The sequence below is a fragment of the Hippopotamus amphibius genome, chromosome 1 (genome assembly GCF_030028045.1).
Source record: "Hippopotamus amphibius kiboko isolate mHipAmp2 chromosome 1, mHipAmp2.hap2, whole genome shotgun sequence".
Classification (NCBI taxonomy): domain Eukaryota; kingdom Metazoa; phylum Chordata; class Mammalia; order Artiodactyla; family Hippopotamidae; genus Hippopotamus; species Hippopotamus amphibius.
The window spans coordinates 36,565,024-36,590,367 of NC_080186.1; the positions used below are offsets into that span (position 1 = coordinate 36,565,024).

Consider the following 25,344-nt stretch of genomic DNA (forward strand, 5'->3'; position numbering starts at 1 on the left):
GCTTTATCAGGTGAAGTTCACTTATGTTTCTAATTTGTAGAGTGTTTTTATCAAGAAAGGATATTGGATTTTGTCAAATGCCTTTTCTGTGTTTTGAGGTGATCACGTGTTTTTCCTCTTTATTATTAACAAGATATATTACATTGATTGATTTTCAGATGTTAAACCAATCTTGCCAACTTGAGATAAATTCCCCTTGCTTAAGGGTACAGCCTTCACTTCCTGCTTGTGCAAAGCTTCAAGGTCAGCCATGTTTCACCGATATTAGGGAATCTTCAGGTCTTTACTGGGCATGTACTCAGTCCTGCATACACACAGGACTTTCTAGATTTTCTAGATTCCCAGGAAAATGTGGGAATTTAAAAAACTCCCATATTCCCCTATTTCTCTTTTCCAAAAAATATTTTATTTTATTATTATTATTTTTTATCAGCCTCTTGTTAGCCCAAACTCATAATGCTGCCTCAGGCAGCTCTGTTGCCCCTGACTTTTTTTTTCTTATAAACACCAGGGGTAGGGCTGTTCACAGAGTGAGCTTTGAGTGAGATCAAATAAAGACAAACCCTAAAAATAGGGCTTTTCAATGAGCTGCCATTTCAACAGGTCAGATGGTGATAGTTCTTTGGGGATGGGGCTTTTGGGGCACTCCGGACCCGTCTGTCCCCTCCAGCTGCTGTTAGGCCGCTGCTTTTCACAAGTACCATAGCCAAGAGGCTACTGGTTTTCAAAGCTGATGTGGAGCTGGGAGAAGGGGAGGTGATTGGGGCAAATTAAAAAGCAATAAAGATCACTAAACAAAGTTTTAGCTGTTTTTCTTGAATAAATGCTCCTTGGATTCTTGTAAGTCTTTAGTTAATTTCAGAGTTCTGGAAAAGTTGATTTTGACGATTTTTGCCAGTATTCTCATTGCTTTAATGAAGGAGTGGTTTTTCAAAGATCCTTACTCCATCATTCCAGAAGTGCATACCCTTCTCAGCGCTTTTCATCTTGATGTTCCTTCAGACTGGAACCATCAGCTCTTCAAAAACGTTCCTTTTTTCTTTCAGGTCTCAGTTTACCCCAGGTTTCTCTCACCCCAGAGAAGCAATCTAAGAGCACCTTAACTCAAGTTTGCCCCATGACAGCGCATTATTTCCTTCACAGCATTTATTACAATCTAAATATCGTCTTCTCCAGTAGAGTTTATGCGTCAAGTATGTTTTTTTTGTTTAGTTTTGTTTTCTTGGCCACGCTGCACAGACCGTTCCCCAACCAGGGACTGAACCCAGGCCACACAGTAAAGCCCAGAATCCAAACCACTAGGACACCAGGAAACTCCCCAAGTAAGTCTTTCATTGTAAATATCCTCCAGGGCCTAATACCAATTATCGTTCTTAATTTCTAGTGGCGGTAGTCTGCAGAGATACGTTCCTTTAACCAGCAGCATTCTGTAACCCAGGTGTCAGGCACAAGAGGGTGGACCGATCCCAGGTTTAAAGACTTACAGGGTGAGGAGCTGGTGAAAGGTTAAGGTTGAGGGAGGTAAAGATTCTCATGTGTAGGCACCCCCAAAATGACAGGGTATTGGCTTCCAGTGGCCGGGTCTGGGGAAGGGGCGGCAGGCGCCATGTCAGGCCATGAAGGTGGCAAGAAGTCCCTGAAGCAGCCCAAGAAGCAAGCCAAGGAGATGGATGAGGAAGATAAGGCGTTCAAGCAGAAACAGAAGGAGGAGCAAAAGAAACTCGAGGTGCTAAAAGCAAAGGCCAGGAGTTCCTAGGTGGTGCAGTGGTTAAGAATCCGTCTGCCAATGCAGGGGACACAGGTTCGATCCCTGCCCCAAGAAGATACCACATGCCGCCAAGCAACTAAGCCCACGTGCCACAACTACTGAGCCTGTGCTCTAAAACCCGTGAGCCACAACTATTGAGCCCATGTGCTGCAACTAAGTCTATGTGCCTAAAGCCCATGCTCCACAATGAGAGGCCACCACAATGAGGAGCTCGAGCACCACAACGGAGTAGTCTGTGCACCACAACTAGAGGAAGCCCGTGTGCAGCAACAAAGACCCAACACAACCAATGAAATAAATAAATTTATCAAAAAATAAAAAATAAAAGCAAAGGCCACGGGGAAATTAAGAAATCTGGCAAAAAGTAAGCTGTTCCTTGTGCCTGAGGCAATGAAGATCCTTAATTCCATTCCTGTTTAAACACCTGGATTCCCTGCCATAACATCTGTTGCCACTTATAGCTAGAATGAAGTGTTGTCTTGGAACCTACTGTACATTTAACAATAAACTGTTGGAAAAAAAAGATGACAGGGGTATTATTAGAGGAAGTAACGGTGAGTCAGGATATAAAATCTTCCAGGCACAAGTGGGTAAGAACTAGAACTAATAGGTAAGTTCAATAAAGAGAAGCAGTGAGTGTTGTGGTCTTATTAGATTCAAAGTTTGGCTTTTAGGGAGGATAGAGTAAGAATGGCCTGAAATTGGCAATGAAGATCATGGAGCACACCTGTCTCCCATCTAGAGAACAACATAGTCATCCTCCACCTGAGAAGGCTGACAAGACAGAACATCCTGAAAGAAGCAGATTTTTGTTTAAAGGAAAAGGAAACATCCGGAGAAGAGGTGGAAGATCTACAGGATTTTTCTGATGAATGACACAGGACATGGAAGATTTTTAGAAAATGGTAAATGGTGAGAGATTGGTTTAAAAAAGATAATATAATACCCTATGTCAGGATTAGAGCATGGGTGATAGGTATAATTTGTGAGGTGATTATTTTAAGGTGACTAATGAAAATAGGGACAAAGGCATAATACAATTAGAGACTTCCCTGGTGGTCCAGTGGTAAAGAATCTGCCTTCCAATGCAGGGGACTCAGGTTCCATCCCTGGTGGGGGAACTAAGGTCCTACATGCTGCGGGGCAACTAAGCCCACGCACTCCACAACTATTGAGCTCACACGCCTCAACTAGAGAGCCCACATGCCACAACTACAGAGCCCACGTGCTTTGGAGCCCACGCACCACAACTAGAGAAAACCTGCATGCCACAACTGGAGAGAAGCTTGCATGCCACAACAAAGCACGGAAGCGACCAAAGTTAAAAAAAAAAAAAAAAAAAAAAGGCATAATGCAATTAACGTTAATGGTCTCAAAGCACATGGAGTGATGGCCAGGCTAGGATACTGGAGGAGAGCAGGAGAGAGGATCTCTCCAGGATTGCATAGAATCATACAGCCCCTATTTGACTTCTGCTTTCGGGACACAGAGAACTATCTTACTCTGATTTCAAGAACTTCAGAGTCCCTCTTTATTTATTTATGTATCTATTTTTTTATTTATGGCTGCATGAATCTGTTGCTGCATGCAGGCTTTCTCTAGCTGTGGCGAGAGGGGGCTACTCTTTGTTGTGGTGCATGAGCTTCTCAGTGCAGTGGCTTCTCTTGCTGTGGCGCACAGGATCTAGGCACGTGGGCTCAGTATTTGTGGCACAGGGAAGATCCCAGACCAGGTATCGAACCCATGTCCCCTGCGTTGGCAGGCAGATTCTTACCCACTGTGCCACCAGGGAAGTCCCCAGAGTCCCTCTTGAATATTGTCCCAACAGAAATTCAAGTACATTTTTTTAAAATGCTCAAGTTCAGGGTTTTTGAGTATGAGACTTCCATCTCCTTGCATGGCCCTGCAAGAAACTTTTCTCTGCTCCAAACGCCAATGTTTTGGAATTGTTTGGCCTCACTGCGCATTGGGCACACGAACTTGCTTTTGGTTACATCTCTGCTAAAAGAGGACAAAGTACAGACCACAGTGTCTCACAATTTGCAGATACAGAGGACGGTGGTGGGCTACAACCCAGAAAAATACTCAGCTCATTTACAGCGCCTCCACGTGAGCAGTATGTCACCTATTTCTGCAAGGTGTCAGGTTGTTGAACACTCCAGGTAGCCATAGATTCCACTGCCTTGAACAGGGGACCCCAGGAACAGCTGTTTCTCTCACTATATCCACCCTTACCAGCCCAAAGAGTACCTGAAGGCCTTGGTAGCTGTGGAGGGGATTTGCCAAGACTATGACAGTTTTTTTGGTGGAATGATGTGGAAAATTGGAATTCAAAAATCCCACTTTCTACCACATCGAGGTCATCCACAAGACAGAAGGGGCTCCTAATATAACTTCCCACAGTGCTTCAAAATTATATATAGACTTTGGGTGAACTGGATCTGGGTAAGGCTTTGCCTCTATACGGAAGTTTGTTTTTTTCTCTGCTTTTCTGGCATGATATTGACATGATGTTGTGTGTTTTTTTTTAATTAATTATTTATTGGCTGCGTTGGGTCCTTGATGCACACGGGCTTTCTCTAGTTGCGGCGAGCGGGGGCTGCTCTTCATTGTGGCGCGTGGGCTTCTCAGTGCAGTGGCTTCTCTTGTTGTAGAGCACGGGCTCTAGGCATGCAGGCTTCAGTAGTTGTGGTGCACAGGCTTAGTTGCTCTGCGGCGTGTGGGATCTTCCTGGACCAGATATTGAATCCATGTCCCCTGCACTGGCAGCGGATTCTTAACCAGTGCGCCACCACGGAAGTCCCTTGACATGGTGTTTTGAAAAGTAATTTACTTTCTTGTAATTTCAAACGTACAGACAACTTCACATACACAAAAACAAGCCTTATATCTTGATTAAATATATTCCTAAATATTAACGTTGACATTATTTAAAACGGAATTGTTTTCACAAATTCTTTTTCAGGTTATTTATTGCTAGTGTATATATATAAGATAGATTTTTGTGAATTGATATTTTGTCCTATAACTTTGCTAAATTAGTTGACTAGCTCAAATAATTTCTTGTTATAGGAAGTTTTATATATTGAATATGACGATGTGATCTGTGTTCTGTGAATAGACACAGTTTTAATTTTTCCATTCACATAGGGGTGTCTTTTATTTCTTTCCTCAAGACTCTGGGTAGAACTTCCAGTACACTATTGAATAACAGTGGTGAAGGCCAGCTCCCTGGCCTTCTTCCTGATTTCGGGTAAAGCTTTCAGTCTTTAACATTGAGCATGATATTTGCTGTGGCTTTGTATACTATTCTTTTCCATATTCAATAAATTTCCTCTTATTCCTATTTTGTTTGTATTATGAAAAAGCACTGGGTTTTGAGTATAGCTTTTTCTGCAATAACAACAACAAAATGCTCACATGACACAGACTAGCTGATGGGGAGGACCACTGGGTTAGGTGGATAGAGGCGTGAGACCATGGTGGATGGGGTGGGAAATATCAGTCCCATTCTCTTTCAAGCTTCAGACTCATCTTCCCAACTACCTGCAATACAAAGAATAGCACCTATATGTCCCACAGGCAATTCAAACTCATCCTAAGACTGAACTTTCTAGAAACCTGCCTCTTCTCTGTTCTCTATTCATGGTGGTGGCACCCCACCGTTAATGTGGTCTCCCAGGAGAGAAACCTCATGTCACTCTTCTCTCATCCCCTGAATCCACTCTATCACAAAATCCCATCACCCAACAAGTGCCCCTTGAATCCTTCTCCTTTTCGTTTTTTTGTTTTGTTTTGTTTTGTTGGCCGCACCTAGCAGCACTCAGGATCTTAGTTTCCCAACTAAGGATCGAAGCCGTGCCCCCTGAACTGGAAGCATGGAGTTTAAGCACTGGATTGCCAGGAAAGTCCCCACCTTCTCTTTTTTTATGTCCAATACAATTGCCTGTTCCTTTTCTTGTGCCAAAGGGCTGGGGATGGAGAGATGAATGACATATGTGCACCATAAGACATCAGTCTACTGGGAAAACCCACTGAATACAATGTCAGTAGAACAATAATTTACTCAAATATTTGAGTACCATTCAAATATTTATTGAGTACTTATTAAATGCCAGGCATTATTCTAGATGTTGGAAATACAGTAGTGAATGACACAGTTCCTACTTTCATGCTTACTATATTTTAGTGGGAAAACAGATAATGAACATGTAAAAACAATGTTAGTATTGAGTGGGTAGAGAAAAAGGAGTGTTTCTACTTTAGAAAGCAGGCTCAGAAAAGGTCTCCCAGTGGGTTATACAGGGGGTGGCGGGGTGAGAGATTTTGAGTAGATACTTGAGGTAAGGGAGGAAGCCATACTAAGACCTAGGAGAAGAGTGTTTTCTTTTTTCTTTCTTTCTTTTTTTTCTTTCTGTTAGAACATTAAAGCAGGAACAGCAGGATCAGAGTGCCTGCAGGTGAGGGAGGGGGAGAGGTAGGAGATAAGAATTCAAGTTGATAAATCAAAGAGATCAGCAGGGGTCCAATATTCCTGGGTCGCCCAGGCCGTAAGGAATTTAGATTTTATTCTGAACATGCAGGGAAGCAATGGAAGTTTGAAGATACATAAGAAATAATGCTGGGAGAATCCTTTCAGCATGGGATGGGATAGGATCTGGAGCCAAGTGCAAAATGGCCTATTTATTAGGCAGTTTATTCTTTTGAAAAACTGCCCTCTACTTGAGTTTCTCTCCAGCCACCAGTCTATCTGCTCCTCTTCACAGTCATACTTCTCAAAAGAACTATCTACATATACTGTATCATATTTTTTTTAACTTCCCATCCTGTTTCAAATTTTTGCCCACTCCACTGTCCAGAAACTGCTCTTGCCAATGCCACTCAATGATCCAATAACCACTTTTTAGTCCTCCTTTTAACTAGTTGTCAGAGTAGCATTCGACAATGACATCACTCTGGGCTGGCTTTCCTCTAGCCACTCTAATTGCTCCCTCCAGCTCCTTTTCTCTACCTGGCCTTAAATGTTGCCATTCCTCAAGCCATGGTCCTAGGCCCTCTTGTATTCTTTGTGTTAGGGGTTGGCACACTTCTGTATACTGATGGGACCTGTGAACTAAGAATGGTTTTTCTGATTGAAATGTTAGGAAAAAAAAAATCAAAGCCTGTTTCATGACAGGTGAATGCTAGTATCCATAAAGTGTTATTGAGATGCAGCCATTCATCTACTATTGTGTATGGCTGCGTTCACACCACAGCAGCAAAAATGAGTGGTTGTGACCCTACAGCCCACAAAGGCTAAAGTATTCACTTACCCTTTACAAGAAAAGTTTGCTTTATGCGCTCTCCCTAGGTTCTGTTCATTCTGGTAGCTTTGGTTACCATTTATACGCCAAAGATTCCCAAAGTAACATCTTCTGTCCAGATCGCTTCTGTACGCACCAGACATGACCATCCATCTGCCTATCATTCCCACGTGCAGGAGTCACCAAGCGCTCAAAATGAATACGTCCAGACCAGCTCCTACCTCAGCCTACCCCTTCCCATTAAGTGGCACCAATATTCATTCAACTGGTCACGTGCGGAATTTGGAATCCTTGACACACCTCCGTCCCCCTAAACCAAACCCTTCAAAACAAAACCCACGTCCCTCTCTCGTTTCCACCTCTACTGCCTCCCTCCCTTCTCCAATGCATCCGCACCCACAGCTCTCACCCAAGATTACAACAGTAGCTTCTAAAACGGGTCTTTTCAAAACGTAAATAAAGCCAGGCAACCCCCGCCCGGATTGTGCCCCAGGGCTCTCAACCTCCCCCGGAGGCGCGCAACCCGCCTGACTCCGCGGAGCCCCCGCCCAGCCCTCACCCGGACTGCGGCGCCCGCCGGACCCTCCTAGCCCCGAGGCCTCGGCGCCCCGGCAGATACGTAAGCTACGCCGCTCCCCGTCCCCAGGCCGCTCTGCGCGGCGCCCGGAAGATACGTAGAGAGGCGGGGCTACGTTTTACAAACCGGGCCGTGACGCTCTGCGTTTTCTCTTTCCAGCCAGCGCCGAGCGATGGGTGAGTGGCGTTCTGCACTGGGGCTTGGGTTGGGGGACGAACTCAATCCGGCGCCATCCAGCCTCGCAGCCCATCCTGGAGCGCGGGCGCCCGGGACCCGGGCATCGAACCGCCTCGAGGAGAGTGATGATCGGGCCGGAGCCGCCCCGGGGACCGCAGGGCTCGGGGCCGCGAGCGGCACCATCATGGCTGCCGGGGTCGGGCCGGGCAGGGGTCGGGCCGGGCCGCACGTGCATGATGACACCTTGGAAATGCTGTGACCTCCCGACTGCGCTGTGGGGGAGCCAACCTTGGAGAGCTGAGCGTGCGGCCGCCGGCGCGGGGCGTTGGGCTGGCGGGGCCCGGCCTCGGGCTCCCTGGCTTAGGCTCCCGCCTCCCGCTTTCACACGTAGGAATCTCTCGGGACAACTGGCACAAGCGCCGCAAGACCGGGGGCAAAAGAAAGCCCTACCACAAGAAGCGGAAGTATGAGCTGGGACGCCCCGCCGCCAACACCAAGGTGCGTGCGGGGTCCCATCGCCCGGGAGGTCGTCCCCCTGCTCTCCGCGGTCCGTCTCTGCGGGGAGGGGGCGGTTGAATCTGTGTGGGGTGCTGTGATCTGTAGGAACTAGGCAGCCTCCTCGCCTTCGCGTGTTGAGTAAATGCTAAGACATTGCATGGAGACAGCTACTGTGTCCTAGCAGTAGTTGCAGGGCGCCTGGAGAGAGTGGGCTCCTCAGTGAAGTGTTTCACGGAGACTTAAAATTTCCCGTGTTTGAAATCAGGCTTTTCCTCTTGGAGGTAACTAGAGTGATGAAAAAGTATCCTTAGGCGTGGTTGTGGCCGTCTTGGTCACCTGTGTGCCACTTGCCAATGGTAGGACTTGTCATAGTTACACTGACTGTTACCTCCGTCCAGTCCAGGTTCCCTTTCCTCTCTCCAGCTTGTCCTTGATAACCTAGTTCCTGTCTCCTTGTGTTTTCTAGATTGGCCCCCGCCGCATACACACAGTCCGTGTGCGGGGAGGCAACAAGAAGTACCGGGCCTTGAGGCTGGACGTTGGGAACTTCTCCTGGGGCTCAGAGTGTGAGTGAGGCCCTGCAGGCGTGGGTGGGAACTCAGCACCTAAACCTTTTCTAAGCTTCAGTAAGTGCTTTTAGCAGAAAATCCGTGGCCTGGATCATGATACTGAAGTTTCTTCTGTTGAAAGACCTTGAGGTTGTGGAGAGTTCTCTCCATTCTATCCTGCCTTTTAACTCCTGTAGCCTCAGGGATTGGGGCTGAATCTAGAGACTGTGTGTGTGTGGGTGCCAGCCACCTCAGGAAAGATGGGTTTGTAGAAGATGAGCTGATGCCCTATGGCTCTGTAAAGGCTTAGAGTTCCCTTAGGCCCTGCTAGGGTGGGGGTGGGGACACTTGGCCTCAGGTTTACATGACTTGGTTCTGAATTTCTCCTCTGAGCAGGTTGCACACGCAAGACAAGGATCATTGATGTTGTCTACAATGCATCCAACAACGAACTGGTCCGTACCAAGACCCTGGTGAAGAACTGCATCGTGCTCATTGACAGCACACCGTACCGACAGTGGTACGAGTCCCACTATGCACTGCCCCTGGGCCGCAAGAAGGGGGCCAAGCTGGTGCGTGTTTGGGGAGCCAACTTCCTGTAGGGGTGGGGGGAGGCCAGCCTGATTCCAGCCTTCTTGTGATGAAAACTCTGTCCAGTTCTGCTACTGAAGGGAGAGAGATGAAAGCCTTTGGTGCTGAGGAAGGTGGCAGGGGCATCGGATATGCAGAGTTCAAGGCTATAACATTCCTTCCCTGAGCTAGGGTTTGGGGAGCCCCCAGTAACCCATCTGTTTCCTTTATACAGACTCCTGAGGAGGAAGAGATTTTAAACAAAAAACGATCAAAGAAAATTCAGAAGAAATATGATGAAAGGAAGAAGAATGCCAAAATCAGCAGTCTTCTAGAAGAGCAGTTCCAGCAGGGCAAGCTTCTTGGTGAGATGGCTTTTGCATTTGGGGGATGAGGGTCCCAAGATACAGTGTGCCCTCTGTAGGCTAGAGTTTGATAACAACACACAAGCACAAATGAGAATATTTGATCATCCTGTTAGTTTGAAGCTGAAATGGAAAATAGTGGGCAGGAGCCCATAGGCCTGAGCTTGGTCTCTGCTGCTGAGTTTCAGGAGTACTCTGAGAAGTCTGTGTCCAGGCTGAGGGGGTTGTCTCAGTGATGAAAACTTTGTCCAGTTCTGCTACTGACTTTAAGTGACGATGAAGTATATCTGAGGAGACAGTGGGCTTCATGCCTGTCCCCAGGATATCTGGACCAACATGAACACTTAAGGGGATACATAGGTGTGGGTAGGGCCACAGTGTCATTTTGCTGAGGACCACATACTCTCTTGCAGCATGCATCGCTTCAAGACCAGGCCAGTGTGGCCGAGCAGATGGCTATGTGCTAGAGGGAAAGGAGCTGGAGTTCTATCTGAGGAAAATCAAGGCCCGGAAAGGCAAATAAGTCCTCTTCCCTCCTGTCTTAGCTCATGTAATAAAGGTGTTTATTGTTCTACGCCCTGTGTTTGTGTTCTGAGAATATTGATTTTTTTGGCACACTGTAGAGTGCCCCAACTCCCTCTGCCTGAAGGCTAGGCCCAATATGTGGGCTGTGCCTTTCTGTAGCAGGAGGAACATTCCTCACCCCTAAGGCTGGGTTTCAGTGGCAACAGGGATGTGGTGTGCAGGCTGAGCAGAGACTGTATGAGGGAGGTATCCCAGCATGAGGCCCCCAACAATACTGGGCTATTGATTGGAACCTGAAACCGTGCTGCCTCTGTGAGGTTGTGTTAGAAACGCTGTGTGCAGATCTTGGTTTTAGGGGTTTGTTTCAGGTTCATGAATGGTCTAGAAACCTTGAAATTGTGTTCCAAATTTCTGCATTGTTGAGCAAATTATACACACCTACATAATCTCTATCTTGTCAGCTTTTGGATGTCTTTCTGAAGTTAATTTTCTCTTGAACCCTGATCCTTTCCCCTCTAATTACTCAAAAGTATGTAAGATTGCCATTGATGGCTGCTGAATCTCTAAGGATCGGGTCTTTTTTTTTTTGTCTTCAATTTGACTACATTGTTGTCGTCAACTTTTAAATGTGGTGTATGCTCCATCTTTCTAACTAACTCAGACCTAATTGACACCTGCATTTGGATATCATAATCAGACCCTCAAAGGTCAAAATGTTCAAAACTGATCACGTTCCTCAGCTTGCCCTTCTCAGACAGTTTCTCAGTTATTAGTTTGCATCAAATAGTGGTCTTCATATGACTGCTTATATCTTAGGGGATCCTTGGGTCATAACTGCCATATCTAATGTCACCCAATCTTATTGCATCAACCTTTAACGCCGCCTCTACTGTTATCACTTCTCTGCATCCTACTTGCTCTTCTGGTGTCCCCAACACAATCCCAGCTATCAGTGATCATTTTAAAAGGTAAGATTTTTTTAAAAACAAGTTGAGGCTTCTTTGGCTTTAATTCCTTTTCTTTTTATTGATCAATTCATTGGCTGCGTTTTGTCTTCGTTGCTGCGCACAGGCTTTCCCTAGTTGTGGCAAGCAGGGGCTTCTCATTGCAGTGGCTCCTCTTGTTGCAGGGCACAGGCTCTGGGCACGTGGGTTTAGTTGCTCCATGGCATGTGGAATCTTCCCAGACCAGGGAATGAACCCGTGTCCCCTGCATTGGCAGGCGGATTCTCAATCACTGTGCCACCAGGGAATTCGCAAGATAAGATTTTTTTTACATGGCATCCCATCTCACAATTCCTATCAGATGCTGTGGGACTCCATGAAACCTGATCCCTTCTATAGTGACTGCCATCCTGGCCTTGCTGAACATATGTTCGCTTACTGTCCCCTTTGTTGGGAATACTTTCCATCATACACTCACATTGCTTACTCCTTCCAGGTCTTTGTCCTGTTAGTCTGGTGAGTTCTTCCTTGATCATAGGATTTTAAATTGCACTCCCCCCCTCCATGCCATATCCTTTGCTCCTTATTCCTTAATCTGGCATAAATCTTGCTCATTTTATCGTCTTCTTTTGCCCGCTGTTAGAACCTATCTCCAGGAGAACAGAAATATGTTTCCTGCTGCATCTCTAGTACCTGGAAAGGCACATGGCAATATACCAGGCACTCAAATGTGTGTTTAAGTTAATGAATTGCAAAGAAAAAAGATTTTATCCAATTTAAAGTTGTTGGAAAGCACATGTCTAAAGAGCTAAAGAAGTACAAAATCTAATTGGTTCACCAGTCAGGCTAAATTGCAGACTTCTGTGAATAGGCATTTGGGAAAGGTGAACCCCCTTTTCTAGTACAAAAGCTTAAGGACAAAAAGTGAGTCCAGTCCTCTAAAACCTTACCATTGGCCCTGGGGAGACCTGGCCTCCGTCTTCCCACCCAGTGATCTTCCCCCACCACCGGAATGTTAGCTGGAAGTTTGCTGAGAGCTGTGTGGGGCATGGTGGAGCAACACTTGGCCTTCCTTGTCTAATTTGCGCTCTATAAGGCGCTGATGTTCATTGCTCCCCTCCTTCACCCTCTAGTCAGTCCATAGGACCAGTGGGTTCTTTTTCTAAAGAGCCCTCGATTCATCTGCTGTCCCATCTCCACTGCCCTCACGGGCAACCATTCTCACCCTGGAGCAAGGTTACCTCTGGAAACCTAGCAGAACACTTCAAGTGCCTTCTGAGTGAATGGTGACCACAGGTGCTTTGTCTCCACAGTATAGATTTGTCGACCAAGGCTGAGAAAAGCTCATTATCCCTTGTCACCCAGCAGGAAAGTAGAAGCCAGCACTATAATCCTGTCAGTCAACAGTGCCAGAGGCTGCATGTCCTCTCAGCCTCTACCTACACTCTTCATGCCTCCCTGCCTTTGAGTTCTGGCATTTGTCTTCCTTTGGCCTTAACATTCAGTTTTGACATTGGCCAGTTTCTTCAGTGGAGGCTGAGCTTAGAAGGCAGGAATGGGAGAAACTCAGTTTAGCGGCAACTCTGATCTAGTGCTCTGTGGGGCTGCTTCTCACAAGGCCCCCTCCTCTTACTGCCATCAGCTGAGTGCTGCAGTCGCGCCGCAGAGATGGACCTGCAGCTTTCATCCCTTAAATTGTCCTTTTCCCCTCTTTGGTTGGTGGGAGCAGAGAAGGGCTTGGTTCAGATTCTGAAAATCTAGGCTGGGTGGTGTATGACTACCTTCACATCTCAGTTCCAGGGCAGACTCTCAAACCCTCATCTTCAGCCCACTGCAGAGCATGCCAATTCAGTCTTAAGCAATTTTAATTGCACAAGTAATAAATGAATATATTCCCATTGTAAACAAAAAATTGAACATGACAGATGAAGCAGAAGTACCCCAGCACACACTTTGACCCCTCTTCAGAGTGACCTTATCAGAATAAGGTGTATCCTAAACATCTTTTTATATATGACTCAAATTGTGATCCCTGGGGCGGCGGCGGCGGCAGCAGCATCCCCTGGGAACTCATTAGAATAGCAAATTCTTGACCTCCATCCCAGATTTAAGATATCAAATGCTGGGAGCGGTACCCCAAACTTTAACCAGCCCTTCAATGATACGGATGCTCCCTCAAGCTTAAGAACTGGCCTAACCCCGCTTAACCGCGCGCCTGGGCTCTAGCCCTCTGTCCTAGCTTCACCTCCCCCAAGCCAAAGTGGACGCATTCCCAACCCTAGTTCAGGCTCTTCTGCCGTCGCAAGGGCCGTCCCTAAGTGCTCCGGCTCAGGGCACGTGGAAGTGCCGCTCTCGCAGTTCCGGAGGGCCCGGAAAGTGGGCTGAAGCGGGCCTAGGGGAGGCAGCCGGACGGCCCGGCCCCGCTGCCTTTGCTCAGGGCTCCTGCGCCTCGTCCCCTGACCCCGACGCCTCCTCCTCGATGCGGCCTGCGGCCTCGAGGTCGCCGCCCTCCTCGGTCCGGAAGCGCAGCAGATGAGGGGTCCGGGGGGCTCCTCGCACGCGGCCGAAGTTCCGGAGGCTGATGGCAGGCGAGGGCGCTCCTACGCCCAGGAAGCGGCCGAGCAGCGGGGTCTGCGCAGCGGTCACCGGCCGGGCCGGCCCGGGGGACGCCTCCACCTGCAGGTTCTGCTCAGGGTCGTCGCTCATGCTGCAGGCGGGCGGGGGGCGGGGGGGGGGGGGGCGGCGTGAGTGAGCCTCTGGCAGCCGGTGGACCGGGTTCCCAGAGCCGGGCGCCCCGATGGTGGGCGGGGAACTGGGGCCTGCGTGCTGACTCAGGCCCTGCCTCGGCCGGCGTGGGCCACTCACCGCAGGTTGAAGGTGGAGCCCAGGAAGGAAGGCCGCATGGACTCGGCCACAGTGGCCACAGTGTAGGGCGGCAGCGCCGAGTCCTCATCCCAGTATGCGTCCTTCTCCGCAGGAGGCAGGTTCTGGTACATGTCATCCACGGAGAGCAGGGACACCTGGGGCGGGCAGCGGGTCACAAGGATCCCCATCTCCTCCACATACCCGGGCTGAGATCTGGCAGGGAGGGAGAGCCCTACGGCCAGCGAGATGCCCCCAGACCCCTAATCACCTGCAAGTTGCGGTCTATAAGCTGGTTGGTTTCAAAGTCGTCATCATCCTCACCAAAGGGATTGATGATCTGTTCTGCCACCTGCAGGTGGTAAGAGTGTTTTCTGGGCTCAGAGCCCTATCTTCTAACCCCAAAGTTGGGGTGGGCCATGGGACCATGTTTCAGCCACCTGAAGTGCCCACCTTGAGCCAGCCAGCATAGAAGAAGAACTGCAGCAGAGTGGTGAGAGGCACGTACATGTCCAGGTCCCCCAGGGCAGGCCCTGGCTCCAGAGGCTCCTGAGGTTTGGTACCCCCTGCCTTTGGCTCCACGAACTGGCGGCCAACCAGGGAGAGGGCAAAGAAGGAGTATACCGCTATGGTCACCACCTGGAGAAGGGGAAAGCCAGGCTGAGTGGGGCAGGGAGAAATGCCACCTCTGCCCCAAGGGTGAGTGGCAGATCTAGCAAGTAATTAAAACATGTAGCAAGGTGTGGCAGCACCAGATGCGAGGGGATCCTCTTAGTGGGGGTCTAGGGATGCTTTGAGGATGAGCCTGTGGCTGTTAAGTGTCTCACTGGACCAAACTGCCCCAGGGCAGGTACCATCTCTAATTCTGTGTCACACACAGCACAGGACATACAGTAGGCACTGGGACTGGGGTGGTGAGAGGCAGTTACTTGGGTATAGACGAGGGGGATGCTGATCCAGTCATAGTGGAACAACATGCTGCACTTGGCCCGGTACTTGTTCAGCTCCTGGTGGAACAACAGGAAGAGGAAATCAGCAGAGGTGAGGAAGGAAGAATGGGGAAGGGACAGGGGAGACCAGCACACTTCAGGCCTGGGCCAGGTCTAGAGGCATCATTCTGCTTTCAGAGGTGTTGTCAGGCTGGGGTGACTGTGATGGAAAGCAGTTTAGCAAAGTAACTTCAAGGACAGACCCTGGAGCCAGAGGTCTGAGGATGATTCCCAGCTCCACTGACTAGCTGTGTAACTTAGTCAACTTTCTTTTTCACTCTGTGCCCCAGTTTCCTCACTTCCTCACACTTGCAACAGTGTGCGGTGCATAATAGGCACCACGAAAGTGTTAAGCACTAAAATTATTATTCCAGTTTGCAAAACTCGGGGCAGGGGAACAGATGGGCCTGGTCCTAGGCTGACTTACCTCCAGGAGCAGGCAGAGAGCAATGTCATCACGGATTCGCCCATCCCTCCGGGCCTGGGCCGCCAGGTTGGTGAACCAGACGCAGGGGACCCAGTACTTATTGAAGTCAGATTTCAGGCTCTCAAACTTTTTCCTCTCCTCCTGGGACATGAAACCTGCAGGGATGAATTAGGTGTAAAGACATCCTCAGCCCCAGGACGCACCGCCTCGGGGCCCTGGAGCTCCCCCCTAGTGGTCAAACCTCCTCTCCCATGAGGCTCATGGGGCAGGTCCAGTCCCACCCACCCCCGGGCTCCCCCAGCGCTGCACCTACGTCCGGCTGTGGGCTGCGCACCTGCGTCCACCACGTGCTCCATGGTGGGGAAGCGCTTGAGCACACGGGTGCTGACTGAGCGCAGTACCAGCACTGACGCCAGGTTGGCGTAGCGGATGAGTGTGCGGCGCAGAAGACGGCCGCGCTGGTCCACGCCGTGCACGCTGGCCGAGATGACGCACATCAGCTGGTCCGGCAGCGGGATACTTGTGTACTGGGCCCACCAGCGGTTCACCACCAAGGTCACGTAGAAACCTGGTCGCCGCCATGTGTAGAGGGGGACGGGAAGGCAAGATGGAGGACTTGGGAGTCAGCATGTCCTGCCCCCAGCCAGAGCGCCTGGTCCAGGCCAGGGGGAAGGACACATTGGCTCCAGCACCCTGCCTCGCTGTCAGGGGGACAGCCTCTTCCTCTGGTCCCACCCTGATGTGCCAAACCAGACAGGGAGGAAGAAGAGTGCAAACCTCCTCAGGCAGAAGAGAAGTGATGGTTCAAGTCCAGGCAGTGGTTAACTCTGAGCCCTGCTTCACCTGAGGGTGGGAGGGAGGTGTCACCTCTCTCCAGTTCCCCTCCAGTACCCAGAGGGTTGTGAGAACAGCAGGTGGCTTTTTGGAGTGAGGTCCAGCACATGATAGGCAGGGCCTAGTCCTCTGGAAATCCTGGACCCAGCACGCAGCTCCCGAGCCTGCTGAGTCTGCTCTGGTTGCCCTGCAGGTTGTTTCGCTGGGGTAATTCTGACCCTCTGAGCTAGCAACCCAACCCAAAGCTCAGGAAGGATGGTTAGGAGACTACAAGGGGGAAGCCCTGGTCCTTGAACTTACCCAGCACGAAGGACAAGGGGATGAGGTCCGCAGAGCGGTTGCAGTATCGCGCCACCTGAGCATAGACATGCCTCTGCTCCTGGGTCAGCAGCAGCCTAGGGAAGGTCAGGCGAGACCTGGGTTAGAGGGAGACAGGCAGCCTAGCCTCCCCGCAGGCCAGCCCTGAGACCCTGCCCTCCCCCGCGCACCTGTAGGTGATGCTGAGCAGAGCGTAGAGGGCGATGAAGAGGAGGAACTCCTTGTAGAGGAGCTTGTAGATGCTTCCCCTCCAGCGGAGAAGCAGGCCAGAGAAGCCTCCGAAGCGGGCCTCTGCCACTTTGAGGGTGTATGAAACCGTCATGGTGCTGGCGGCCTGGGGCAGAAGGTCACAAGAGCTGCCCCCAGAGCTTTCTCCCCCAGCAAACTTTCTCCTTAGCTTGCCTTCTCATCACCCAGCTTAGATCCCCAGACCACTTTCCTTCACTGTGGTCCCCCGTCACCCCAGCCTTCACCCTGGGTTGGTAGACAAGGGGGAGGAAGCTGCCAAGCAGACAGAGCACACCCCCACCCCCCTAGGACTCAGTGGTGCAGGAGTCAAACCAGGGTGAGGTGGGGCAAGGGGAAGCTGAGATCTACACCCGCTCATGCATGAGGTTTCCCCAAGCTCCTCTTCCCCTTGCAGGGCTAGGAGGAACCGGGTCCTGAGCTGCGGAGGACAGGAGATCCAACACTATCCCAGACCCACGTACCTTGGGGTCTCGCCCTTGAAGCTGATAGCTGGTCTCTTGAGGCCCAGGGCACTCGCACCCCTGCCCCACACCTACCTACCTGCTCTGGACAGCAGCCTGTGCTGAGGAAGGGGAACTGGGCTAGGCTTCACCGCACAACGCTTAAGTACCTCCTGAGCCCGTAAAGTTTGGCTGGACTGAGGTTATCATTGATGGATTGAGGCTGTCACCCAGCTTCCCCTGGTATTGGGAACTGGATGTGTCTCCCTATGCCTTCAGGGCTGGGCTGGCCTTTGAGTATCATAAATGCCATCCTCATTGACCCCACAGCTCACACCATGTCCTTGAAGCCAGGGTGATGGGAATTACCGTCCCACGCTTCAGGTGAGAAGACAGATGCCTGATAAAGTGTTGTAACAGCTGCTGACTGCAGAGAACTAAGTAACAGGCACTGTGCCAAAGCACCACTACATCAAACCTCTGACCTGTCCTGGGACACTCCTTCCCCCACACTGTGAGCAGGTTCTCACTGCAAGTGTTTTCTGAAGAGAGGAACCATTGAGACGTGGTGAGGAGCACAAGCTTGAGAGTTGGACAAACGTGGGTTTGAATTTGAGCTCTTTGTAACCTTGTCCAAGATACCTAATCTCTCTGAACCTCCGTTTCCTGCTCTACAAAACAGGATCAATAACTCCTTCTTCACAGGGTTCTTGGGAATATTCAGAGAAACAATGCCTGGCACCTGGAGTATGCAGGCATCTATCCTGGGCAGCTGTTACCATGAAAAAGCAAGTCTTTTTTTTCCCTTTGGTTTCCACCTACTGGTCCACTGTTGCATCCCCAAACCAGGCAGTCCTGCAGAGATTGAGAGTCAGAGACCTTTCCCCTGATGCCTGGGCTGCCTGTCCACAAGCCAAACAGTGCCAGGTCCTGGCTTTTAATTTGGATATAGGGCCTCTGAGATGCCCCCACTACTGCCTGCCGTCACCAGCCTGTGGCCTCGCTCCTTTTCACTGCCCCTTTGAGGTCCTCTCTCACATAAGTTAATCATACTGGCTTATAATCTTCTACAAAGAGATCCGCCCTCCAGCCCATGAGACCCCTGAGGACAGGATGACATATGATTCATCTCAGGCAGGCTGGGGAGGACTTGAACCCATGCAGGCTTTTCTTCTTTTCTCTACATTTTATTTCATTTTGTTCTATTTTTTTACTTTTTAAGAAATAAATGTTTATTTCAAGTATGAAAAGTAATGTTTAAACATTATCCAGAAATGTTCTTCAGTTTAACAAGTATAAAACAAGACTTCCGACAAAAAGTTGACGACTTGGTACAAAATACTTAAGAATATACTTTGACATTCACAGTGAGCATTTCTGAAAAATAAGTTTTGCTAGTAAGTTTTAGAAACAAAACTGCAGTCTCAGAGGAAATAAAAAGTCCTTAAGTAAGGAATAGGTCTCCATTAGGATGGATAGCTAGCATTTCAAAACAAAGATTTGTGTAATAATTCCTTTTAAAATCATGGCAAACAGTTCAATAATGTCAGAATTCAATACTTATGGATTCCCTGACAAATACCATCTACTCCTTATGTCTGCTCCCCCCAAATAAGGTTCTCAAGCCAATTTAAATAATTTCAGTGATATGCCTAACGTAAATGGTAACCATTGAGAAATTTTATCATGGCAGTCTGCGTATTTCCAGAAAAATATTTTGAACAGGTAGTGACAGAAATTTTCTTGTGGCAATTACAGAATCATCAGAAGAATTAAAGTCTCAAAAATATTCTAAGGGACTGCTACCAAGACTTCTGCTTCTCTTCTCCGTGTACATCTTTTTGTTAGGTTTAAAACATTGCTTTTGAATCTTTTACTGGGTTTTGTAGTGTCTCAAATCCATCTGCGCTGAAGCTTCTCTTGGAGAGTCTTGAATTAGCCAAAACACTATCATCTACATCTGGTTGACTTCCGGCATCCTTTTCTCCTCAGTCACACATTTTAACCAGTCTTCTTTTGTACTTTTTATTCCTGAAACTTTAAATATGATATTACTCATCATTATTGCGTATGTTCCCATTTCCCTCCAAGCATGTTAGTATCACTCCACACAGTGCTTTCTTCTTTGGTCCAACGGGTGCATAACCCAGCCAGGGCAAGCGGGGAAACTATTTTTTAAATTTTTATTGGAGTATAGTTGACTTACAATATTTTGTTAGTTTCTGTTGTACAGCAAAGTGAATCAGTTATACATATACATATGTCCACTCTTTTTAAGGTTCTTTTCCCATATAGGTCATTGCAGAGTGTTGAGTAGAGTTCCCTGTGCTATACAGTACATCCTTATTAGTTATCTACTTTATATATAGTAATGTGTATATATCAATCCCAATCTCCCAATTTATCCCTCCCCCTTCTCCCCCCTGGTAACCATAAGTTTGTTTTCTACATCTGTGACTCTGTTTCTGTTTTGTAAATAAGTTCATTTGTACCATGTTTTTTAGATTCCACATATAAGCAATATCATACATTTGTCTTTCTCTGTCTGACTTACTTCACTCAGCATAACAATCTCTAGGTCCATCCATGTTGCTGCAGATGGCATTATTTCGTTCTTTTTTTATGGCTGAATAATATTCCAGTGTATGTATATATCACATCTTCTTTATCCATTCCTCTGTCGATGGACACTTGGGTTGCTTCCATGTCTTGGCTATTGTAAATAGTGCTGCTATGAACATTGGGGTGCATGTATCTTTTAACCTGAAAGACATCTTGTCTCCCTCTCCACTTTTTGTAAGACACTCCCTGGATGAACAAGGTCTGGAAGCCAACTCATGGCCTGACGAGTTACGTTTTCCTTCCGAGGCCCAGGTGAGATGTCCATATGTGGGAAGAACAGAACTCTGTGTGTGTGTCTGGAGGTCTGGAAGACCCAGGATCTGACCTGGGAAGGGCAAGGTACCACTTCTGGGGCCTCAGCCATCATGGCCGTGCAGCCCCTTCCCAAGCTCTGACCTGTGGCTTTCCTAGAGCATTCTGGGCTGCCTACCATTTAAAGAGTCTCTGGTACCTGGGAAGCCAGGCCCTGGGACTGGGGGCCCTGAGGTCCTGGGGGCTTCTCTCTGACAGTGCTTCCTGAGGGCAACCCGGCGGGCTGCATTTCAGTCCTCAGTCCCCATCCCCATCCGAGGCCCTCTCATATCTGCCTGTTACCAACTCTCTGGATCACTGGGCTGTAAATTTCCCACAGAGCCGTGGGTAAAAGTATAGAACCTGAAGCCTTGCCCCAGGAGGGAGCAGGCGCTGGGCCCCACCCAGCCCCTCCTTCCTGAGTCACTTTATCTCCCTTCCCAGGTGCTGTCAGGTCCCTTTGGTTTATGGTCCAGGAGAGGGAACCACTCCACCTGTAAATCATTTTCTCCACCCTTCTTTATCCTCCTCTAGCTCTTGCCTCTCCCTCTCTTCCAGTCCTAACCACCAGTGCCCCACCCCTCCCGTCCTCACTGCCGTGATCTGGATATATGACTTGGCAGTTTACAACAGGGCGTCTGGAGACAGACTGCCCAGATTTTTTTTTTTAATTAATTTATTTTTGGCTGCATTGGGTCCTAGTTGTGGCACTTGGGATCTCCCTTGAGGCACCTTCATTGAGGTATGTGGGATCTTTTGTTGTGGTGCTTGGCGGGTTCTTTGTTGCGGCATGCAGTCTTCTCTCTAGTTGTGGTCTGTGGGCTCCAGGGCGTGAGGGCTCTGTAGTTGTGGGGCCTGGGTTCCAGAGCGCATGGGCTCTAATTTGCAGCACACAGGCTCTCTAGTTGAGGCACACGAGCTCAATTGCCCTGTGGCATGTAGAGTCTTAGTTCCCTAACCAGGGATCGAACCCGCATCCCCTGCATTGGAAGGCGGATTCTTTACCACTGGACCACCAGGGAAGTCCTGGCTGTCCAGATATTTTAAATCCGGACTTTACAGTGAAGTACCTTTGTGACCTTGACCTTGAGCAAAATGTTTCACCTCTCTGTCCTTAATTTCCCCATGGGGAAACCAAATGACAATATCTATCTTACAGAGTTGTTGTGACCATTAAATGAATTAATATTTATAAAGTGCTTGGTAAGCATGAAATGCTACCATAGCTATTAGCATCTCTCTTCTTTTCAGTCCAGCTCTTATATTGGGTTGGCCAAAAATTTCATTCAGGTTTTTCAGTAACAGCTTACAGAAAAACCTGAATGAACTGTTTGGTTACTCAATACTTCCACCTCTGCTGCCACCAAGGACACCTGAGACCTCCTCATTGCTGAATCCAGTAGGCCCTTCCTGAGTCCTAACCTTACTTGGCATCTTTCATTCTTGAAATACTCCCTTGGATCAAGTTGATGATTAGTGATGACCTAGAGGGGTGAGATAGGGAGGGTAGGAGGGAGGCTCAAGAGGGAGGGGATATGGGGATATATGTATAAATTCAGTTGATTCACTTTGTTATATAGTGGAAAGTGGCATAACAGTGTAAAGCAATTACACTCCAATAAAGATCTGAAGAACAGAAAAAGAGTGTGTGTGGGGGAACCATGGAAAGTTTTTGTGTGGCTATTACATATCAATACATTATAATAAACCTTTAAAACTAAGCAAAAAAAAAGAAAGAAAGAAAGACAGACAGACAGACAGACAGACCCCCTTGATCTCTGTGACCTGATTCTGTCAAGAGATTGTGATTCTGAGTTGTCAAGGGGCAAGTAGTGTGGGATATGTGCTCAACTTAGAGCAGTGCACCTGAGAGCATCCTCTGGGGGATGGAGACCCAGAGAGCTCAGAAGAACCTCAGCTTGGGCAGAGGTTGTGAGAGTCTTGTGGGGAGGAGAAAGGGCACTGGTAAGAGGGACAGGGAGACATGGAGTAGTGCAGGAGGACAGATGCAAGATCAGAGAACTATGACTCCCAGAAAAGTCAGGCGGGGGAATTCCTTGGCAGTCCAGTGGTTAGAACTCCATGCTTCCACTGTAGGGGTTCAAACCCTGATCAGGGAGCTAAGATCCCACATACCATGCAGCCTAAAAAAATTGAAAGAAAAAAAAAAGTTAGACGATGGTGAATAGTGGAGCCATCTTGCGTTCAGATCTTGACTCTGCCCCTTGGTAGCTGCATATGACCTTGGGCAAGAGGCTCAGCCCCATGAGCCTCGGTTTCCTCATCTGTGAAATGGGGATAATAATCACATCCACATCATAAGGTTTTGTGAGCAGTCCAGAAGATAAATGCTAGCCCCATGCCTGGCATGTGGTGGGTGCATAAGATCCATAAATGGCAGCATATGTTACACTGAGGGAGGAGGCAGAACAGCATGCAGGAGGGTGTCCTCCTGATGCCCTGGCTCCTGGAGGAGGGTTCAAGAACCTTGTTAACCTCCCAAGGGGAGGAGACAGTGATGGGTAACAGAATATGCCACCCCAAAATATGCCACTTTGGCATATTGATTATTTTGAGCTGTAGGCACTTGAGAAACAGCAAATGCAGGGAGAGGCTTTCTCTGAACTCCCCTTATTTGCCTAAAGACAAAGCCCCCAAAAGGAACTCAGTGGTCATAAATCCCCTTCCTGGGAGTTTCATCTCATATCACAGGAGAGGAAATTAGAATTCTGTATCACAACCAGACCAATTTTGTCATAAACTAACATCTCCCATTCATCTTTCCTAGAAATTATTTACTCTCCCCTAAGAGGCCTACATTCCCCTCCCCCTTTCTCTACTCAGATGGTATTTAAGCCTCAATTCCTTTTTTTTTTTAACATTTAAAAAAATATTTATTTATTTGTTTGTTTTACTTTTATTTTTGGCTGTGTTGGGTCTTCGTTGCTGCACACGAGCTGTCTCTAGTTGCGGTGAGCGGGGGCTACTCTTCCTTGCAGTGTGCGGGCTTATTGTGATGGCTTCTCTTGTTGCGGAGCATGGGCTCTAGGCACACGGACCTCAGTAGTTGCAGCACATGGGCTCATTAGTTGTGGCTCACGGGCTCTAGAGTGCAGGCTCAGTAGTTGTGGCGCACAGGCTTAGTTGCTCCACTGCATGTGGGATCTTCCCGGACCAGGGCTCCAACCAGTGACCCCTGCATTGGCAGGCAGATTCTTAACCAGTGTGCTACCAGGGAAGCCCTAAGCCTCAATTCTAAGTCACATGGGAGAGTTACCCATTTTTCCCTGGATATCTCCCATGTATACATAAGCTCTACGTGTTAATAAACTTGCTTTTTGTATTGTTGTTATTAATCTCTTTGTTGAAGAGTCCTGTATGGGTTAATTTGATGAGGGAATCCAACTTTAGGTAGTGTGGTTGGGGAGACCTCTCTGAGGAGGTGATGTGTGAGTTAAGCAAGAAAAGGTGAACTAAGATCCCACATGCTGCCTGGCCCTGGGGTGGGGGTGGGGGCAGCGGCTCTCCAAAAAGATCATGTGACGTCAGAGGAAGATTGCCACCATCTACAAACCAAGAGAGAGTCCTCAGAGGAAATCAGCCTTGTCAATACCTTTATCTTGACCTTCAAGCCTCCAGAAGTGTGAGAAAATAAATTTCTATTGTTTAAGCCACCTAGGCTGTAGTATTTTGTTATGACAACCCTAGAAAACTCATACAACATTTTGCTTTATTTTCCAACTATAAAATTGCAATATCAAATATGCCTTATCATATTATACATGCCTCAGCCCCGTTTCCCCTGTAGATTTGCCTTTTTCTGGCCTCACCTCTACCATCTTCATTTACCCCCCACCACCCCGGAAAATTGCTAACCTGTGGAATAAAGACCAAACTCCTGAGTATGGCACTTAAGGCATTCCTGCCCACCCCCACCCTCCTCTCCCACTCACTCCTCTGAGCTACTAGTATGTCTCCACATCTCAGGCTGGTTTGGCTCTCCATTCAGGGGGCATGGAGAACAAGGTTAGAGAAGCAGGCTCTTGTGGGCCTGATGAGGGACTGGGTGGGGTGGCCATATGGTAGGATAATGAAATAGAAATGAAACTAAAGGCAGGGAGACCAGCAAGGTGCTGTAGCAATAATCCCAACCTGAGAGACTGTGACCTGGATTAGGGTGCACAGGGAAGATGGAGTGAAGTGCATAGATTTCAGAGATATCTGGGAGACAGGAACTGGGTACTCAATAAATATTTGCTGTGTTTCCTGGCTACTCTTTCTAAAGTAAGCTCTTTGGTTGCTCTTTTGTTTACTTCCTTCACAGCACTTTTCACAGCCTGCAATTACCTTGTTTATATACTTGCCTATTGTCTGTTTCCATCAAGCAGAATGTCAACTAAAGGAGGGCTGCAACCTTAACCAATCTTATACACTCAGTGCTTGGCACTTACCAGGTGCTCTCAGATCTTTGAGGACTAAATAGGTTAATAATTGACTGAATGGTACAGAGTGAGCACAGAGAGGCAAAAGGACAAGGCCAGGAAAAAGCCTGTGATCCTGGGATTCAGAGGGGTTAAGATCCCACCTCTCTACAACCTCACACGGGTCAGAATGGCCATCATTTAAAAGTCTACAAATAAATGTTGGAGAGGCTGCGGAGAAAAGGGAACCGTCCTGCACTGTTGGTGGGAATGTAAATTGGTGCAGCAACTATGGAAAACAGTATGGAGGTTCCTCAAAAAACTAAAATAGAGTTGCTGTATGATCCTACAATTCCACTCTTGGGCATATATCTGGAGAAAACTGTAATTCGAAAAGACATATGAACCCCAATGTTCATTGCAGCACTATTTATAATAGCCAAGATATGGAAACAACCCAAATGTCCATTGACAGATGAATGGAAAAAGAAGACAGGGTACATATATACAGTGGAATACTACAGTGGAATAAAAAAAGAATGAAATAATGCCATTTGCAGCAACATGGATAAACCTAGAGATTATCAACCCAAGTGAAGTAAATCAGAAAGAGAAA

At 48.2% G+C, this 25,344-nt stretch overlaps 2 protein-coding genes and 4 non-coding genes across 6 annotated transcripts; 5 read left to right on the forward strand and 1 right to left on the reverse strand.

Annotated features, from left to right (window-relative positions):
- The first annotated feature begins 7,725 nt into the window (after positions 1 to 7,725).
- Positions 7,726 to 10,380, forward strand: RPS8 (ribosomal protein S8). Its single transcript, XM_057708744.1, has 6 exons — positions 7,726 to 7,824; positions 8,217 to 8,323; positions 8,790 to 8,889; positions 9,268 to 9,443; positions 9,677 to 9,806; positions 10,220 to 10,380. The coding sequence occupies exons 1-6, from the start codon at positions 7,821 to 7,823 to the stop codon at positions 10,327 to 10,329; spliced, it is 627 nt and encodes a 208-aa protein (XP_057564727.1). The 5' UTR covers positions 7,726 to 7,820; the 3' UTR covers positions 10,330 to 10,380.
- LOC130843022 (small nucleolar RNA SNORD55/SNORD39) lies at positions 8,054 to 8,133 on the forward strand. The gene has a single exon (XR_009050690.1). It is a non-coding gene; the product is annotated as a small nucleolar RNA SNORD55/SNORD39 (small nucleolar RNA).
- Positions 8,607 to 8,710, forward strand: LOC130843106 (small nucleolar RNA SNORD46). Its single transcript, XR_009050717.1, has one exon. It is a non-coding gene; the product is annotated as a small nucleolar RNA SNORD46 (small nucleolar RNA).
- On the forward strand, positions 9,505 to 9,574 carry LOC130843096 (small nucleolar RNA SNORD38). The gene has a single exon (XR_009050706.1). It is a non-coding gene; the product is annotated as a small nucleolar RNA SNORD38 (small nucleolar RNA).
- Positions 10,034 to 10,102, forward strand: LOC130843080 (small nucleolar RNA SNORD38). The gene has a single exon (XR_009050702.1). It is a non-coding gene; the product is annotated as a small nucleolar RNA SNORD38 (small nucleolar RNA).
- Positions 10,381 to 13,674: 3,294 nt separating the features above from the next.
- On the reverse strand, positions 13,675 to 17,027 carry BEST4 (bestrophin 4). The gene is made up of 9 exons (XM_057708733.1): positions 16,876 to 17,027; positions 16,688 to 16,782; positions 15,888 to 16,121; positions 15,554 to 15,708; positions 15,067 to 15,144; positions 14,591 to 14,776; positions 14,409 to 14,489; positions 14,141 to 14,295; positions 13,675 to 13,982 (listed from the first exon to the last, which is right to left on the reverse strand). The coding sequence occupies exons 1-9, from the start codon at positions 17,025 to 17,027 to the stop codon at positions 13,709 to 13,711; spliced, it is 1,410 nt and encodes a 469-aa protein (XP_057564716.1). The 3' UTR covers positions 13,675 to 13,708.
- Between the last annotated feature and the right edge of the window lie 8,317 nt (positions 17,028 to 25,344).